At 43.4% G+C, this 20,000-nt stretch overlaps 1 protein-coding gene across 3 annotated transcripts in view; it reads left to right on the top strand.

The window, feature by feature from the left end:
• The window catches only part of LOC308308046 (partitioning defective 3 homolog B-like), a 438,220-nt gene that overhangs the window by 149,648 nt on the left and 268,572 nt on the right, over nucleotides 1–20,000 (top strand). For all 3 annotated transcript variants that reach the window (XM_080753415.1, XM_080753414.1, XM_080753413.1), the window contains exons 10-11: nucleotides 1–2; nucleotides 832–960. The exon at nucleotides 1–2 is cut by the window's left edge and continues 138 nt beyond it. In XM_080753415.1, the coding sequence (XP_080609541.1) occupies nucleotides 1–2; nucleotides 832–960 (131 nt within the window). The remainder of the gene's footprint in view (nucleotides 3–831; nucleotides 961–20,000) is intronic.

Below are 20,000 nucleotides of genomic sequence, written 5' to 3'. Positions count from 1 at the left end.
AGGTACTAGACTGAAGAAGATCTCCGGTAGAATTGACTGTACAATGACGTTTTGTTTTTCATCCATTCTGTTATGGTATTGTTGCATGTTTGATTAGCACAAGTAACACGCCGTAAGGCCAAGAAGCAACCGCCAGGATGCAAACAACAGAGCTCCTAAATATGGCACACACACACACACACACACACACACACACACACACACACACACACACACACACACACACACACACACACACACACACACACACACACACACACACACACACACACAGAGAGAGAGAGACGGACATGTGCTGGACGTTTTCATACTAACTGCGACCTGACAATTAGTATCTGAATTTTTAACTTGCTCAATTCTTATAAACCTTTCTTAATTTCAAGGACCTCCAGTTTGGTATGCCATAGATGCCAATTTGATAATAATAATAATTGAGAAGCTGTCCAAGTACAAAGACCAAGTGAAATCAGCAGGATGTGTGATATGAAGACCAAAGTAATACCAGTAGTCATCGGAGCTCTAGGACACTAACCGTATCCCAGGCAGCATCAACATCTACGCAGTCCAGAAGATCACCCTACTAGGAACAGCCCATATACTACGGAGAGTACTGTCAATCAAGCAACATCTGCCCCATACTTAGATTCATAGTTTGGACCCGGCTCCAAGGATGTAAAACAGAAAACATAAATAAAATGGAAATAATAATAATAATTTATCCTTGTGAAATCCTCAGTGATTCTGAAATTACAAGGCTGTTAAATTGATGATTGTGGCGCGTGTGTGTGTGCATGCGTGCGTGTGCGCACGTTTGTGTGTGTGTGTGTGTAGGTGAACGGTGTGGACATTACAGGTGTGGGTCAGGAGGAGCTGGTGTGCATGCTGCGCAGCACCCGCCAGGGAGAGAGTGTGTGTCTGGTGGTCCTGAGACAGGAAGACATGTTCCTGCCTCGTGAAATGGTAAGACACTCCCTGCACCCTGCTCCCTGCTACTGCTAGTCCAGCACATCCAAAATCCACTTTCAGAGCTGCATGTTTATTTTAATGGTCAATCAATCGATCGTGTATTCCAGAATCAGTAACATAGTATACTTTAAGTTCTTATTTATTGGTATCACCATGAAAACACACTTTTCAAGGTTTTATGAAGACATATTTTTCTTTTTTACGTAATCACCTGCTCGTCTATTTATTTGAGTTGTGCGTGGCCATACCGAGCGTTCGTTCTTTCCTCGGCAGAGCCTGTCTGAGCAGATGAGGGGTGGTGCGGGTCTTTGCAGCAGCAGCAGCTCAAGTAACGCTAGTCTCAAATCTGGAGCACACATATACAACAATGGCGGGAGTCGTTTTCTATGGCTGGATCTAGTTTCTCTTTTTCTATGCTCTACAACTGGTGCAAGCGAGGGACAAACTTCAGTTTGTTCATTGCAATGGCTGCGCCCGGCCGTCTGTTTTTTTTCCCCCGATGAGACATACGCCTGTCTTTTAGAAAATATTACGGTTGGAAATAATGGACCCTCTTAGAATCCCTCTTAGAATTACAAATGGATACAGTAAGCTCTCTGTCTCTCGCCTTTGCTGTCCTCTAACTCAGTGGTTCTCAACCTTTTCAGGCAGAGACCCCCAAAATAAAGATATTTTAACTGGGGACCCCCCACCCACCCTGACGAGCACTAAGAGTTGAGGAATTACATCTTGTATAACACCGTTCTCACAACGCCTCGCACAATTTCTGCCTCTAATATTTGACAATTTGGCCAATGTATAATTTGTCATTTTAGAGGTATTAATTGGTCCTACTTTAGAAATGTGCAGATACCCTCTATAGAATTAAACTTTGTGTTGGTTTTTTACATGATGAGTGAGAAAACAATGTTGCACATTAAGTTAATCATCTGGGGACCCCCAAAATTAATCGGAGACCCCCCTGGGGGTCCCGACCCACAGGTTGAGAACCACTGCTCTAACTCCTCTAACTTCTGACATCTTGGTCCAACCAACAGGCTTGCCTGGAAGATGCACGCCTCAGCAGCCTATAGGAAGCCTCCGTTTTTAATAGACTCTGAACTCAGCAACCAATCACAGCTCTGCCCTTTCTGTAAAATACCTAAGATGACACATTATTGGCCAGACCATTTCCCACCTCGTTTATATGCTAATGAACCAACCACGATCCATCTTGGCAACAACTCTCTTTGGAATGAATTAAATGAGCCAACCATAAACCTTCCATTTCTCATGTTTCCAAATACAGATTTCCAACAATCATCTTTCCTGCTACCTTGCTTCTAACTGAATTCCTGTGCTATTTTCATCAATAAATACTTTTCTAATCTACTCTTGCACTTTTCTTTTTTCTCCTTTTCATGGGGCTTTGCATGATCAAGTCACTGATATTTTTATCAAACTATCTTTTTAACATTTCTCTAATAAAATTTTCATTTTTCCTTTGTTCCTCTGTGGTCATGTATCTTTGTGGTGCACTGATTGTCACTATGTAGTACACATTATGAACCATAAACTGTTTTAGCGCAGTGGTATTCACTTGGTTACATGCCATGCGTGTCAGAAAATAACTGGCCCCCTAACCAATGAGGGCACAGTTAATGAATGGACTACCTCCATGACAACAAACTGAATCCCACCTCCTTAAACTCCAATACCTTCCTGTAGACCAGTGGTTCCCAAACATTTCAGGTCAAGACCCAAAAGAGAAAGTAGACATTTGCCTGGGAACTAGTGAAAACAGCAGATCTACAAGCTCACAACGTGACGTCATTTGTATTTTATATTTATTAATGAAATTACTTAGAAAAACCTTTTATTCATGAAATTCTTAGGTTTTTAGGAAAATGTTTTGAAATAATAATTGCAATTTTAGAGTTATTTTCAGTCACTTCTGATGGAAACGGTGATAAACCATATCTCAGGTGGAAAGATTTACGTAGCGTAATACTAGTGTATGATATAAGATTCTAAAAAAGAACAGTGTAGCTCAGGGGTGCCTAGGATGAAAAGGTTATTTACAGGGGTGCACCGAGTCAAAACAGTTTGAAAACCCCTGCTCTAGACTGATGTTCCTCTCTATTCTGCTTCCTTTGCATGCTCTCCTTATGCTTTTCAGTGAAGTCTCCACAAGCACTCTGCATTCTCCACCTCTTAATAAAGTTAACATTCCCACTCATGTCGACCCGGGTGTCTCTTAAATTCTTCTTCTTTATGACCGCAGTGACTTTCCTCTAGAACTTTGATGTGTTTCCTGCACGCACGCACGCACTTACACACCCCCCCCCCCCCCCCCCCCCCCCACACACACACACACACACACACACACACACACACACACACACCGCGGATACAAACAAACACACGAGGACAAAAGAAGGAAGTGTTGAGAGGCCTTCCTTTCTTCAAGGCTGTCTCAGAACATTAACGGCTAATTTGTGCTCGTGTCGACACTTCTTTTAGTTGAGAACACGTTGTTTAGTCCTTTGATGAAGGTATAAATCACATGGTAAAATCCTCAGTGTTATTGTATCCATTTGTAACTCCAAGAGTGAATACAGGTATACACTCTTGGAGTTAAAGGGATAAAAATAACGTTTTTTTTATTTTTTATATTGATTACTCACCCCATGATTTGAGATTTGAATTCATGGATTTTTTTTTTTCGTTTTCGTCGCATTCCTAAGCCAATAATTTGATTACCAGCAGTGGTTCCCTATGGAGACACAAGGAGCCTGCTTTGTTCGGAGATAGAAAGAGTCTGAAATTATAGGCTTGCGATAAAATGCAACAAAAAAACATGAATTCAAGTCTCCCATCGATAGAACAAAAGTCATTTTGGGGGTGAACTATCCCTTTAAGTTAATAGCACTCAGGATGTTTACAGTGCAGCCTTGATGCTGTCATGTTCCATTACGGTTGGCCACAGATCTCTTCTCTCCTCTCCTTCTAGCGCTTTTTTTCTTGGTCCTCATCATCTCTTTCTCTCTTTTCATCTCCTTTTTTTTCGGCTGATGAGGTTTCTAGTTGGCTCCTTGTTTCTCCCTACCTCCACCCTCTGTGTGTGTGTGTGCGTGCGCGTGCGTGCGTGCGTGCGTGCGTGCGTGTGTGCGTGTGTGTGTGTGTCTCTCTCTATCTCTCTTCCTGCTCTTATCACCCTGCTGTTTGCTCAACGGCTGTCAGGAAGACACACACACACACACACCGACACACACACATACACGTGGCCCCGAGTCCCATAGGAAGCTGTTTTTCTGGGCAGGAAATGGAGCCATATGTGCGTGCGTGTGCTTGTATTTTAACAGCCATTGTCATTGTTTGGTGCTTAAACTTAAGTGAAGTGTGTGTGTGTGTGTGTGTGTGTGTGTGTGTGTGTGTGTGTGTGTGTGTGTGTGTGTGTGTGTGTGTGTGTGTGTGTGTGTGTGTGTGTGTGTGTGTGTGTGTGTGTGTGTGTGTGTGTGTGTGTGTGTGTGTTACTGTGTGCGTGCGTGCGTGTGTATGTCACGTGCAGTCGTGCAAGCACAATAGCTGTTCATGATGTTGAAGTATGGGGAAGTGTGTGCGTACATACTGCATGTAATATCCATTGTCTTTGTGTTTGCATATACTAAGTGCATGTCTACTGTATGTGTGTTTGTGTGTGTGCGAGCTTGCACATGAACCTTGTGATAGCTATCCATGTTGTCGGCTTATGGGGGGTGTGTGCGTGTGTGCTTTTATGAGGGTCCAGGGTCGTGTGTGCTGCTCTTCCTGTTCTCTTCCTGTTTCCTGCGAGTCCTCACTTTCTGTGGCCCCTGCGACCCCTCCCAAGGCCGTGGCGCACACCTTCCCACTCAACTGCTGCTCTGACTTGAAGAGAGAGAGAGAGAGAGAGAGACGTGGCTTTGAAGATGATGGCCAGCGATAACGCCAGAACCAAAGGAGCGTCAATAAAAAAAAAAGTGCCAAATCTGAGCACATAAACACGGCTACTTAAACGCTCACTGCGGTTTTAAGTGTGCAATATGGTATTGTTTTGAAGGCAAGCGTGAGTCAGATGGACCGTGCTACAGTCGGAGTGGGACGTCCTATAGCGGGGAGGCGTCCCATTGCTCTGTACACAAGTAAGATAAAAGCTTGTTAATTTAACTCTGAGAGAGTACAAACCGAACCAAACGGACCCGTGCGGGTCCGTTTGGTTCCGTTTGTACTCTCTCCGAGTAAAAAATGGATAAATGAACACTGGGGATTTTACTAGCGCTTCCCGTGGCTTTGTACTTGCTTCCTAGCACACGGAAACAACGCGCCATGCTGTGTCAAAGACAGTCTAATCAATGCCTCCGGCTGCAAGCTGCTGTGAGGAGAAAAAAAATCACACCCGTGTGAAGTGGAGCTGTGTGTGTGTGTGTGTGTGTGTGTGTGTGTGTGTGTGTGTGTGTGTGTGTGTGTGTGTGTGTGTGTGTGTGTGTGTGTGTGTGTGTGTGTGTGTGTGTGTGTGTGTGTGTGTGTGTGTGGATCATGTGTACCGATTTTTGTGACATTTGAAGAAAATATGTAGGAAAAGGAGCAAAAAGTGTGTTTTGGAGAAAATTCAAGATGGCGGAAAATCTATCATGGCGCAAATGGGCGTGGCCTATATGGGGAGATGCCTCATGACCCAAGGAATCCAGGGAAAAAATATTTTTAATTTTCCGACCTACGGTTCAAGAGTTACAGGCAAAACGTAAAGTGGGGTGTTATAGCGCCACCATGAGGCCAAATGACACAATTATTTTTTATTTAATCCTTGAAATCATTATGAACCTCCTCTCAAATAATTGAATGTGAGTTTTTGCGATTCCCATTTAAGTCAATGGGGAAAATTAATTCACTAATAAATTAATATCAATTAAACTATAGAACCTTTCTCTTAGAAAAGTAATAGCCCACGATTCCCGAGTAAGCCGGTCGATTTGACATATGGCGCGAGTGTTTGGTGGCAAAACTGTGGGACTAGTGGCGTGCCGAAGTTTAGGAAGTTCAGGCTACATACACACAGACACACACACAGACACACAGACAGACAGACAGACACACAGACCCACACAGCCACGTATAGGGAGCCTGTGTTTCACACAGCTCCAAAAAGGTACAATGCTGTGTTCCTTGTGTTGTTGTTTCTTCTCCTAGGGCGGTACTATATTGTCAAAATGTTCAGCCCCCTCTATATAAACAAAGTATCGCTTGGAGTGTGTGTGTGTGTGTGTGTGTGTGTGTGGGGGGGGGGGGGGGGGTGTTCCTGCCCACCACTACAGTGACGACTAGGGTTTTGAATCTTGGGCGGGGAAGAGGTGCGGGCCGGGTTGAGGGTCTACGGGTTGGTTGGGGCTGATGTACGGTAGGCCAGCGACACCCTGTTGTATCGGGTCGGAGGAGACATGATTCTACACCCACCCCCATTAGCCGTCTGCAGTTTACTGAGTGTACAGAGTAGTGCAGTGAGTCATAAGTAAATATGTCCTTTTTCCTACATAAAAATGTATAATAAAGTCACAACTTCTCATCAATTAAAAACGGTGTGTGTGTGTGTGTGTGTGTGTGTGTGTGTGTGTGTGTGTGTGTGTGTGTGTGTGTGTGTGTGTGTGTGTGTGTGTGTGTGTGTGTGTGTGTGTGTGTGTGTGTGTGTGTGTGTGTGTGTGTGTGTGTGTGTGTGTGTGTGTGTGTGTGTGTGTGTAGTATTTTTAATGTTTAAGTAGTAGTCAAAATAGCAGATTCACAAGCTCGCAACGCGGCACGAAGTGACGCACTGTGAGCTTGTAAATCTGCTATTTGTACTACTGCATCGTTGTTGTTAGTGTGACGTTTCTGTTTCATGCTATTTAGGCTGTCTCTTTACCCTTTGCACATGAAGTGCCCAGTGTTGTACCTAGCCAACCCACCCAGTTCAGGAAGGGGTCTTGGTCATGCATTGTTCTCAGACATACATGTACACTCACACAAACGCATACATTCAAACACAAAATACCACCCATTGGTCTATTAGGATTGTTCTTTGACTTCTCCATTTGTTTCTATAGATCATTGTGCTGTTTTAAAAGTAAGCAATTTACCCCGAGTGAGAGGACATTATGCTCTGATAATGTCCTGTGTGAGGGGGTGATCGGACGAGGCGAAGCCGAGTCCGATAACACCCTCACACAGGACATTATCAGAGCATAATGTCCGACCCCGAGTGGTAAATAGCTTTTCTACCACTTTTTCCCATATACATGAAAGAAAACACATAGTTGTAACTTGCAAGGATCTTAAGTTACAATCATTATTGCCTATAAAACTTCCGCCACAACAACAAATAGTTCCACAAACAACATGTTCTAGTCACCACCAGATGGTGCCAACTCCATACTGATCCATGCTGAGGCTGATGTGTAGCTTACAGCTAAGCTAACGTCAGTTAGAAGCACCGTTTCGGCCGTAAATAGAGGCTGTTCGCTTCCAGAAAGGCATAGGTTCAGAGAAAAGGGGCTTTAAAGTTGGCGGATTGCATTGGATCCAAATAAATCGGCAACGATAGTACGCACGCTAGTAAACATAGGACCGCAGCGACCGTCATTTGTTGGTTGGGGGAAAGGTGTTCCGACTGCCTCCTGAAGTCCCCGGATGCGTTACATCGCGTATTGATCTCGGAAATGTGTCTCATTTACATGTGCATCCGGGATATTGTGCCTCATTACCATGTACATCCGGGCATTTTCACACAGATGAGTATTGTGGTCTCATTTACTACTGTTTTAAGCCAATCACAATCCAGTATTTGAACATGTGACTAGAAAAAGTGGTAGAAGCACTGATCTAGTAAAGTGGTTCTCAACCTGTGGGTCGGGACCCCCAGGGGGAGTCGCCAAATAATTTTGAGGGGTCCCCAGATGATTAACTTAATGTGCAACGTTGTTTTCTCACTCAACAGTAAACAAACCAACATAAAGTTTAAGTGTATAGAGGGTGTCTCCCCATCCAAAAAAAATGAAACTTTTAGGACTTTTTAATACCCATTTGAATGACAAATTTAACCTTGGCCAAACTGTCAAATATTAGAGAGACAAATTGTGAAAACAACTATTTTCACAATAGAACCGTGTTCTACAGAATGTAATGTCTCAACTCTTAGAGCTCGTCAGGGTGGGTCCCAAGTTAAAATGTTATTATTTTGGAGGGTCGACTCGCGGCCTGAAAGGGTTGAGAACCACTGGTCTAGAATATGTGTTGTCAAGGCACTTGGTGTGAGCGTAGCGTCTATCCTCACCTTCCACCGTCTGTCCCTTCTTCACTGTAGTGTTTAGTCTACAGGTTGTCTGCAGTGCAAAGCCTCATATCTCCCACACAAGGATAAACCGCTAAAAGCCATAACAACTGTCAGGAAAAAACTCAAGTTTCACACCCATGTCTGAGGAGAGAATGTGTAAATCATGACAAAGGAAATAGACCGAAAAATAAATAAACGGAGTTCTTTTCTGTATTTTTTTTGCTTTTCCTAGCGTACAGTAAGTCTGTGAGTGCCTCCATCAGCCCCTAGGCTTTGTATGTAGAGAGAGACACATGGTTCTGTCAGGAGTTTATAAATATTTACAAAGTAGATATTCTATCTACAAAGAAAAGATTTTAATTTATTTCTCTAACCATTTTTGAAGGCAATTACTGTACTAGCCAGGATGCAGCAGTACATAACGTATGGTCTGTTCATTGCATAGTGAAAAATGGAGCAGAAAAAAAAATGCATGTGAAAACTCAAATAAACCCTTTCACTTAAACGATAACAGTAATAAAGACTCAGTTCAGCTCTTCTCCAGAAACCTACATAGAAATAACTGCATCCTGAATCTCAACAAAGCCCAATTAGGCCTCTACTGTTATCAGGCTATAAACCTTCATGTGTTTTGTTTTGCTTACTCTACCTTAAAAAGGATGAAAAAACTACAGCGTGAGACTTTTTTTTTTGTTTTCAAAGACATCATTATTCCCTACTGATATATTGTTTATAGGCTGCATTGTGAACTCGGGAGAACAAAAAGGAAGGGCATAATTTAAGTATACACAATAATGGAATGCAGGATAACATTAGGCCTGCGATTTAAATTTAACACTATTGTCCATTGGAAACTTTGATTGTTTTAATAAGATGTCACACGGGTATTCAGCGGCACTTTGAAGTGTAGCTCCGAGCACACAACGCAGAGGATACACAAACAAAATGCATTGTTAATGATACACGCACACATGTGAGCACACAAGCAGCCATTAAACAAGCTTATATGGTGGCAGGGAAAGGATGTACGATTGTATGTGTAAACATGTTTGTGTATACATACGTGCAGGTGCAGGCAGAGACGGACACACACACACGCACGCAAAAGCAGTGTTTTCAACCAAGGTCCATTATTTTTTGGACAATTGGGCCACCGACCACTATTCTCAGACCCAAAACTTAGACTTTCTGAGGTGAGAATGAAGCAAATCAGAAGCGGAACCTTGATTCATTTTTGATCAGCACTCTTTTTCGATCTATGACCAGATCTTAGTGAGCTAACAATGCATTCAACCACAAGCGTGCATATTTCAGATATGCTGATTGAGTGAAAACCTTGCAATGTCCTATGATCCATCACGCCCGCACGGCCGCATCGCATGCTTTCCATAGAACATGAATACCCCAAAGGGCTTATACGTTATACGAGGCCTCTACCAATGTAGAATAACACAAGAATAAACTTTAGTAGAACATGATTTGCGAACATCAATTAGCCAACAAAGTTGGCACGCATGATTATATAGAATTACAATGATTGCATCACAAATAATAAAAAAATCGGCAACATAGTCGAAATACATGATTAGACCTCATTAACAATGACATGATTACTGAACAGTTGACACATTAATATACATGGTGTCAAAGCCATACTGCAAAACAAGCAAGCGGGAAATAGAATTAAAAAAAAAAAAAAAAAGGAATCAATAAATTTGTGTTATGAGGGAATGATAGACGCTAGGGTTAGGTGGTGGGTGATTAACCTACCTTTCGCTAGAAGGAGAAAGAAATAGGCCAAATAACTCCTGAGAATAAGATTTATTTTTATTCTACAATAAAAAAAGGCCTTCATTCATGTGTGTGTTTAAGACAGGAAGACTTGCACATATTGTACAGGATATGTACTGTATAAAGATGGTATAGTGTCATACAGTAAGTACTCTTTATTAAAAACTACGTACTCTGTGATTATGAAAAACTGTATGTTAGTATCCAGTATTATATACAGTAGGTTGTAGTTTTAATAGGCAGGCTCAGCTCAGTTTGAAAGCATTGACAGAGACCGTTTCAGTCATAAAAGCAGTGAAGAGATTCAACAGCCATTTCGGAGCTTTTTATTTTTCGACCGTAGTTTGCAGTTAACTATGAAAACCGTCACATCTTGTCAGTAACATCAGAGGGTAACACCCCAACGCTTTTCGTCCTTAGGTGTCTTACTGGTGTATAGTACAGTAGCCTATATGCCGTTGTTGTCGGGTGGAAACCTGGTATGTCCAAAAGCGTTGCTTTTCTTCTTGATCTCGTTTAGATGCGCTACTTTTGTGCGACACTTTAGTGTGATAGAAAGTAGGGCACTCATTTATGGAAATAATAATAATATGGAGATGAGTTTCTGCCTGACAACATGTGAGTGATAGTGAAATAATATCACACAATTTATGTTTCAGTGAGCTGACAGACTCTCTCTCTCTCTCTGTGATGAGTTTGACCTCTGTCTAATTAAACAACAGCTGATGGGGTTTATTCAACAGTGACAGAATGTGATCTTGTTTGTGCTCACAGTGTAGTCACCTCACTCATTAACTTATTTCACAGGTACAGTATATTTATCTTTAACCTGTGTGTGTGTGTGTGTGTGTGTGTGTGTGTGTGTGTGTGTGTGTGTGTGTGTGTGTGTGTGTGTGTGTGTGTGTGTGTGTGTGTGTGTGTGTGTGTGTGTGTGTGTGTGTGTGTGTGCATGCGTGTTGATGAGCACAGGTTTTTACTGTGCACAATGACTATATGTGTGTTTTTCACAAAATAGTTTCGCTTTTCAGGACTTATGTGCCAGCGTTTTCTGTGTTTTTACTGTGTTTTTCACACTGCCGTGCGCGTACTCCGATGTGCTGCGGAGCATTCTAGACTAGTACTGTATGTGAGCGACACATTGGCTTAGCTTCCGTGTTGTTGTAGCTACGCCCAGGCACCACTTCAATACATGTGGACAGGGCCTTGTCCAGGGCCTTGTGGGCGCTGTGGAAACTTAGAACAGGCGGAAACGCTCTTCTTCTGCAGAAACAGAATGGGACCATATGGGGAACTGATGTTTTGTTTTGTTTCCTGGCTATTTCGTCTCCTAGCAACTGAGGAGCGATCAACGGATAGACAACAATGATATTAATACGCTTATTAAGTAAAGATACTAAGACGGAGATCTCCGTTTTTGGCAGAACGTTTGGACTAAATTAAAGAAGTCTGGGCAACCAATGTTTTAAAAAATAGCAAGAATAGCCGATTTACAAGCTCAAAACACCACATGTTTTGAAGTTTCTGCCCAACAGTATTATGCAATGTGGCCTTCTGGAGTGAGTGTGGGAATACAGTATAGTGGCCCTCTCCATCATCAAAGTTGCCCAGCCCTGCTGTAGATGGTACACCAAATCAACAGCACAACAACAGTACAACAACAGTAGTACAGCATCACTGCTGGTCAGGGACGTGCAGAGAATGTTAGAGAGGCAGGGGCTGAAATTTGTAAAAGGGCCTTTTGGTGAAAATAGCAGACCTCCAAGCTCACAACGCGTCCTCGGCGGCTGTCATTCAAAAGTTGATTAGGCTTTTAAAATATATATATATATATATATATATATATATATTTTGGATATATGGATGACCAGAGGTTAATGTTTCATTATAGTCCAGCAAAGGATTAAAATAAAATAAAAATTTCTAGCGTGTATTTATTTTCACAGCATTGTTGCTAGTTTTGCGCTGCAGTCACCTACAGTAGCAACTGCGGCCGCTGTCTCTCGAGCTGTCCTCTTTCGCGTGTTGGTGTTATGTTGTCGAGGTTATCGCCGACATTATAATATTTTTTTTTCCGCCCGCCTTCATGCGAAGGTGATGTTTGTGCGTGGGAGCGTGGACATGATGTGCATGCATGCATACACATTAGGGTAGATAGCGCTACGCTAAGAAATGATGGGTCTAATGAACCTTTAGCCAGCATCCTTATCTCTGCTTGTTCTCTCACTTCCTGAAGCATCCCCCCCACCTCTCTCTCTATCTCTTCTATCCCTCCCTCCCTTCCTCCCCTCTTACTCTCCTGCTCCTTAATGCACCCTCCCCTCCCTCCCTCCCTCCCTCCCTCCTTCCCTCCCTGCCTCCCTCTTCACCTTCCTTCCTTCCTTCCTCTCTCCTGAAAGCAGGACACAGAGTTGATGCTGAGCCACATTAATGTACTGTAATGCAGTGGTTCTCAACCTGTGGGTCGGGACCCCCAGGGGGGTCCCCAAATTATTTTGGGGGGTTCCCAGACGATTAACTTAATGTGCAACATTGTTTTCTCACTCAACAGTGAACCAACCAACATAAAGTTTAAGTGTGTGGAGGGTATCTGCACATTCAAAAAGTGACAATTTAAGGATTTCTAATACCTCTAAAATGACAAATTAAACATTGGCCAAATTGATAAATATTAGAGGCAGAAATTGTGAAAATAGCTGATCTACAGGCTCACTGTGAGCATGTAGATCTGCTATTTTCACAATACAACCATGTTTTACAAAATGTAATGCCTCAACTCTTAGTGCTCGTCAGGGTGGGGGGTCCCCAGTTAAAATATGATTATTTTGGGGGTTACGGCCTGAAAAGGTTGAGAACCACTGCTGTAATGTACACAGTAGCACAGAGTTAATTCGGGAGCGTGTCGATATTGCGACATATTGTTCGACTTTTCATTTGTCCGACGCGGGTGAATGTTAACACTTATGTTGCTATGATTTTTTCTCTTCAATGTCCCACGTTGCCATGGTTACCATAGACTTCCATGTAATTGCGCAATTGTGTAAAAAGTGCACGCCCATGCCTAGATGATGCACCACGTGTGTGCACACTGTTCACAGCTTTCAAACAAAAAAATCCGCTTGGAAATCCGTTCAGGCATTATGAGCCATTATGTTTTCTTCAGATGTAAACAAACATGGCTGCCATGTTTGAAAGAATGGGTTGGTATGGGGGTTAAACATGCAATTTCGCGATCGCGATCATGCCTAATACATTTCTGGAGGTCCAAATTTTTTTTTTTTCTTTTTTTTTTTTCAAAAACAGCCCAAACTCGGGAAACTCGGGGTTGGCACAGCAGTAGTACCTTTTCAAACTCTGGAAACTCGGGGTTGGCACCAGATGTGTTAACCTGGTGAAATTCTAACCTGCCGACGCTGGTGAATGTTAACCACTATGCCTAAATCTAACCCAAACCCTAACCTATGTAAAACTATGCCTAAACCTAACCCTAACACTAATCCTTTGTCCAAATAATTAAACGTGGAAAATCTAGAGATTTCCCCAGTTAATTTACCCTTACGGGTCCATATTTGTACATGGTTTAAATGGCCCGCCTACTAGTTGTTCAGTTTAGGTTGTGGACATGCTACTACGTGATCGCGGGGGTTGTATGTCGAAACCATTCCCATGTCTTCCTGAACTACCGCGGCTTTGTTATTGGGGTTGCAAAGGTGGACGGACAGGACAGCCCCAACAGAAGGAGAAGGGAGGAAATGGTACGAGCTGCTAGACAGACGAGGAGGAATGAACATACTGTGTGTACACCGTGTGAAAGTAAAGAGGAGAGAACTGAAGAATGACACAGGAAATGGGGAAAATGTAGTCCAAACAGATCAGTATATCACGGGTAGTGGATCCTTAGTCATGGAGGGTATGTTACTGGCTGACTTACTGCAGTGTATACTGCACATGCGCACACACGCACAGACACACACACACACACACACACACACACACACACACACACACACACACATAAGCGCACCCACACGTTTATGGAAAGCTGCCTGTCTCGAGTGAGTAACGCATACAAACGCACAGTCGCACACACACTTGCCAGAAACCTGGCAGTGGCCGGGCTAATGTGTTTCCCAGACATTTCCTGTCCACCTGTACAACTTCCTCAATAAAAGCCTTTGATGTGCCTCATATGTTGGCTTTTGAACCACCTTACTCCTACACCCGAGACGCCGAGTCTGTCCATGTGCCGGTTATACTATTTCACCAAGCAAAACCCTACGCAGTAAAAAAGACAGAGTGTTGACACTCGTTCGACCATCACTGCAGATGGGTGTTTTACACTCCCGTCATGTCTGTCACGCATGTTATGATGATAGGTGAACATCCAGTGATAAATAGCCTACTGTATCTACAAGCTCAAGCGTTGTGAACTTAACAGTATATAGATCTATTTTCGGTGAAGAGATTTGGTGGGAGAGAAAGAAAGGAGACAAGTATAGACGCCTGGAGGATCCCGGTCAATGTTCCACCATGTTATCCCCACACGATGCTGCCCTCACAGATCCCTGCTGAAGGCAACATTTGTGCATCTGGCAAACACTTGAGGCCGACTATAAAAATATCTTCTAAATCCTAACAGTTTTCTGAAAAACTTATGTTGCTATATCAGTGGTGCTCGAACCTTTTCATGTCAAGGGCCCCCAGAATAATATATACAGTATTTGGCCTCCGACCCCCCATCTCAAATTGTTTTGTCCCCCTTCTTCAGGGTTTGAAGAGGAAGACTTTTTTCGAAGAAAAAGGAAAATACTTTGTCGAAACATTGGTTTCTTTTCAAATGAAAACGCATGCATCGTGCATGGCCACGAGCTGGGCGACCTCTCTTTTAACTATTTTCTTAGCCATAATTTTTTTTTAAAAAGTAGGCACTTTTGTGCCATAGACGGAGATTTCCGTCTATTGGTCTTTATTCATTAATCTGATTAATATCGCCGTTCTGTACTGTCCGAGCAATCCTCGGTTGCTATGAGACGAATACATGCCAAGATGACCCGGAAATGAAAATCAATGCTCCATAGTTTTCAATTCTTCTTCTGCAGAAAAAAAGAGCTTTCCATGTCCGAGCTTTTCGCCATGTGCTCCCATCCACACACTGTGCAGTGACGCCTGGGTGCCGCTACGACAACATTTTTTTCTCCTCGCTCACACAGACCACAGCCATAGTATGCTCAGCAACAGAGCAGGGAGCACACGCACCCACGCGCGCGATCGTCATCGTAAAACACGGTAACAACACTGGCAGTAAACCGTTAGATTAATTCAAAAATAGCTGGCACAGATTGTGTTTAACGGCAACATTTGTTCATTGTCGGGTCAAGCTGTCCATCAGTCATCAACTTGAAACAGATCACGGAGTGATTGTTGTCCTTGGCATCAAGCGGCCACATGCCTCCCTCTGCAACAGTCAACATGCTGATTGTTGTTGATAGTCCACTGGTTAAACAGTAAAATATAAACAGCCTGGAGCAAAAAAAAAAAAAAAAAGATTACACTTATTTTGAGTTGGCAAACTACTTAAGGGGAAGTCAAGGCCATGCGGTGTTTAAACTGCTAAGTGAGTGGAACTACCGTGAAAAGTTGTGTCCCTGAAGTCGGAGTATATCGTCGCTTTCAGGCAGAAACCCTGTATCTCCATATTTCTTTCTCGTCACTTGATGCCTTACTTCATCATACAAGAGTGTCGAGCAAAAGTAGGGAAAATGGCAGACGTACAAGCTCTCAACGCGTAGCGATGTGGTACGTTGTGAGCTTGTGGATCCGCTTTTTTCACTGTTTTCACAAAATCCTCGTTCCATTCCAAGAAAAAGTTACGTTTTGGGACATACAAGGTTTATTATGCCAGCCTAATGCGTGTGTTTACGTACGGGGAACAGGAGAGGGATGACAACGAGGAAATGATGGAGGGTCTCTCTCTCTCGTCTATCTCTCCCCCCGCCCCCCCCCCCCCCCCCCCTCTTCCCTTCTACTCATTTTAGCCTGCCATCTGGTGCTGTCTGCTAATGTCTGTGCCCATTGTAGAACAAAGACATTACACCACCTCTACACACTCTTACCCACAGAGAGTCAGCCATCTCTTTTCTGCACACACAAGCATCCAGCGCACGCACGCACACAGGGGCGTCACAAGGGGGGGGGGGGGGGGTGGGGGGTGGGAGTGGGACTGAGTTACTAGGGCCCAAGGTGGAGGGGCCCTAGTAACTTTAGCTATTGAAAAATAGCAGATCTACAAGCTCACAGCGCGGCACCGAGTGCCACGCTGCGAGCTTGTAGATCTGCTATTTTTGAAAAGTCGTGAGAATGTGTGCAAATCTGTGAATATATGTATTTTTTAAGCGAACATTTGTAACTCAAATTTTTCTTCTGGGGGGTCGCTGGAACTAAATATTTTGAGATGGGGGTCCGTGGCCAAATACATATAATTTTGGGGGTCCTTGACATAAAATGTTTGAGCTCACTGACATAGAAACATAGATTTTTCAAAAAACCTTAGAAGGATTTGAAATATTATATATTTAGACGAAAATAATTGCACAAATGTTCACGATTTAAAAAAATGAGTGCCGCGCTGCGAGCTTATAGATCTGCTATTGTTCAATAGTTAACATTCATGGGGGGCCCGCAGTGAATCCTTGTACCCAGGGCCCAGAATTTGGTGTGACGCCCCTGCACACACACACACACACACACACACACACACACACACACACACACACACACACACACACACCGGCATGCGTACAGTATGTACACCTGCTGTGCTGGCAGGATGTAGAATAAATGCATCAGGCACACACACACACACACACACACACACACACACACACACACACACACATTATGGGCACACACACACGTCCCATATGCATATAAAGACAGTTTCTCACTTCTTTTCCTCCACACGCCGACAAGCATACACCTGCTGAGTTGGCTGGCGCCTCGAAAAAACCAAACTGCAGCCTCAAACAAAGATGCTCTTTCTCTGTCGGGCTTCCACGCTTCCATCTCTCCCTTCCTCTGTCATTCCTCGGTGTCTTTCTCTTATAGCATTTCACACAACACTCGCTCTTTTTTTTCTTTTCTCCTCCCTTTGCCGGTATTCCATTTCCTGCCACCCATCACACACACACAGCCTGAACAAACTGCAACAGAATATGGTGCAGCAAGGAATATAACATACTGTACCGCACCATATGCCCAGTTTGTGTCTTTTGATCATAGCACAAAGGCATAATGGAACTAAATATAGCAACAATGGAATAATGTGCTGCCCTATCATTGCCGGCATTCCTTCTCAAACGTGGTAGGGCCATGTAACAAGGACAGAATAAAAATATCCCGATATTTTGGACCAAATGCCTCTGTCGATATCATGAGGATAAGATCGATTCAAATATCCAACGTGGCGTGATGTGACGACGTGAGCTTGTAGATGTAACAATAATGCAATTGTTGAGAGTGTAAAATGAACACAAAATGAACACAAATGGCTCATTTTACACTTTTTACCATTTGATTACAAACTCCATCATTTAGCAGGGGACCGCCTGGAACCCCCCTCAAGTACCACTGGTGGTCCCCGGACCACTGGTTGAAAACCACTCTTGTAGTGTAAAGGTTCAAATGTCGGGTTGTCACATACAATCAGGGGATCAAATGACCGGCCGATGCTCCCTATCGGAAGTTGAACTGTTTCCATCTTGGAGTGTCCAGGGCGCTGCGCCAAAACAAACGGCAGGCACCCGCCGGGAGCGCTGAAGCGCGATAGTCGGCGCTGGGAAGAGGAGCGCTCCAGCGTGTCTTTAACACATAAATATGTGGAAGTGGTGTTGATTTTGACAGCACATTTTGATTTAGTCATAGTCGTTATAGTCAAATTCGGTTTAGTTTTAGTCACCTGAAATGTCTTACTTTTAGTCTAGTTTTAGTTGTCTAAAATATAAGATTTTAGTCGACTAAATGTACAGTTGATTTAGTCGATTTAGACCATTTATTTTTGGTGGGCCGTGATGGCATCGAAATGGCTGATATTCACTTGGCTGCGTGCCGAAAATAGACAATGTACAAGTTCACGACGCGTCGCAGCGAGAAGCGCTATGAGCTTGTTATGTAGATCGGCCTACGATCGGTCTGTGACACCCACACACACACACCCATGATGACTTGTCTTAGTTCTACTGGATCTCTTCTCTTCTAGTCCCTCCCTAACATATACATATAATACATTTAGTCTTGATTTTAGTCATCAAGGCTTTTTTATGTCTTTATGTAGCTTTCGTCAGTGAAAAAAGGTAGTCGACGGTCATGTTTCGTCATAGTTCTAGTCAAAGAAATCAACACTGCATGGAAGATATACTGCAAGTACGACATCTAAAATCACAGGTCATATCTATTCTCATATCACGACGTCGATATAAAATGGATTTATTGCCTACAATGCCATGGCTCTTGCATGAAGGAACATGAAAGCTGAAGCCTTGCTGTGGCTACTGCTAATGTTGACTTTCCACTGTATAACTGTGTGCCTTCCTCCTGTCTGCTTCCATATGCCAGGAACTGCTGGCCTGTGTGATCCTTCTTATTTTTATATGTTTTGTTTCATGTTCGCTACAGGAAACTTTCCCTTTAGTGCCAGATGCTCCTTACACACACGCACGCGCGCGCATGACTCACACGCACACGCACGCACGTTAAATCAATCAGAAAACAGTTGGCAGCTGGTGACAAAACACATTCAAAACAAAACAACTTTATTGAACAGTTTCTTCACTTTCCAATTATCCCCCATCCATCACTGTGTCAGGCACTTACTGTCTCTCTCTCTCTCTGTGTGTGTGTGTGTGTGTGTGTGTGTGTGTGTGTGTGTGTGTGTGTGTGTGTGTGTGTGTGTGTGTGTGTGTGTGTGTGTGCGTGTGCGTGTGTGTGTACTCGTTCTTGTTTCTCAATGATACCATCACCAATGTGACCTCACAGTATCACTACAGTAGATCCCCATCTGTTAAACCCCTAGAGACTTGTCTACACACACACACGCACGCACGCACGCAAACAAACAAACACACACACACACACACACTCTGTCTCTCCTTGGCAGCTTGGTTTCGCTGCAGGAGCTGCCATCATCCCAGTGGAGAGCAGACGAGAAGGGTATCATTCTCTCTCTCTCTCTCTCTCTCTCTCTCTCTCTCTCTCTCTCTCTCTCTGTCTCTCTTGTGTTTATTGAGGGTTTATCATCTCTGTAGGCACTGCTGTGTCTTAAAGCCGTCCCCAGCTGGAGCAACAAACACACACACACACACACACACACACACACACACACACACACACACACACACACACACGGGAAGAGTGGAAACCATTGGTATTGTCAACAGCAAGCCGTTGTTGAAATTGTCTGTCTAGTATATACAAAAGAGTTACAGTTTTATATTGTGGAGGCCAGCAGGGTTCACATACACATTGACACACAGTGTAAAGACTCAGTGAACAAGAGAAAACAACAGAGTCAGAGCTTAATGTTGGATTGGTAGATGCTGGGGTTCATGTGGTTAAGTAGGTTGACTGCCAAAGAAGGTTATGTATCTTCTCAAACTGTGAACTACCAGTATGTCCACAAATTCACCATTTAAAATACATATAGGCAACAGAGTCTTTCTTATGCACACCTGATTAAAACTTAGCGATGGGTGCGTAGGCAGGGGTCAACGTCATTTCAAACATGCACAAAATGTACATAGGATCCGCACATCATCTTCAACTTGCCAAAAAAAATGCCTGAAGAGGGTCTTTGACCGAAACATTCCTAATAAATACAAAGAGTTGTTTTTGGCAAGTTGAAGATGGTGTGCGGGTCCTATGTACATTTTGTGCGTGTTTGAGAATACATATC

The sequence above is a fragment of the Nannobrachium achirus genome (genome assembly GCF_963921795.1).
Source record: "Nannobrachium achirus genome assembly, chromosome: 22".
Lineage (NCBI taxonomy): Eukaryota > Metazoa > Chordata > Actinopteri > Myctophiformes > Myctophidae > Nannobrachium > Nannobrachium achirus.
This window is presented reverse-complemented; position numbering and strand designations above follow the sequence as displayed.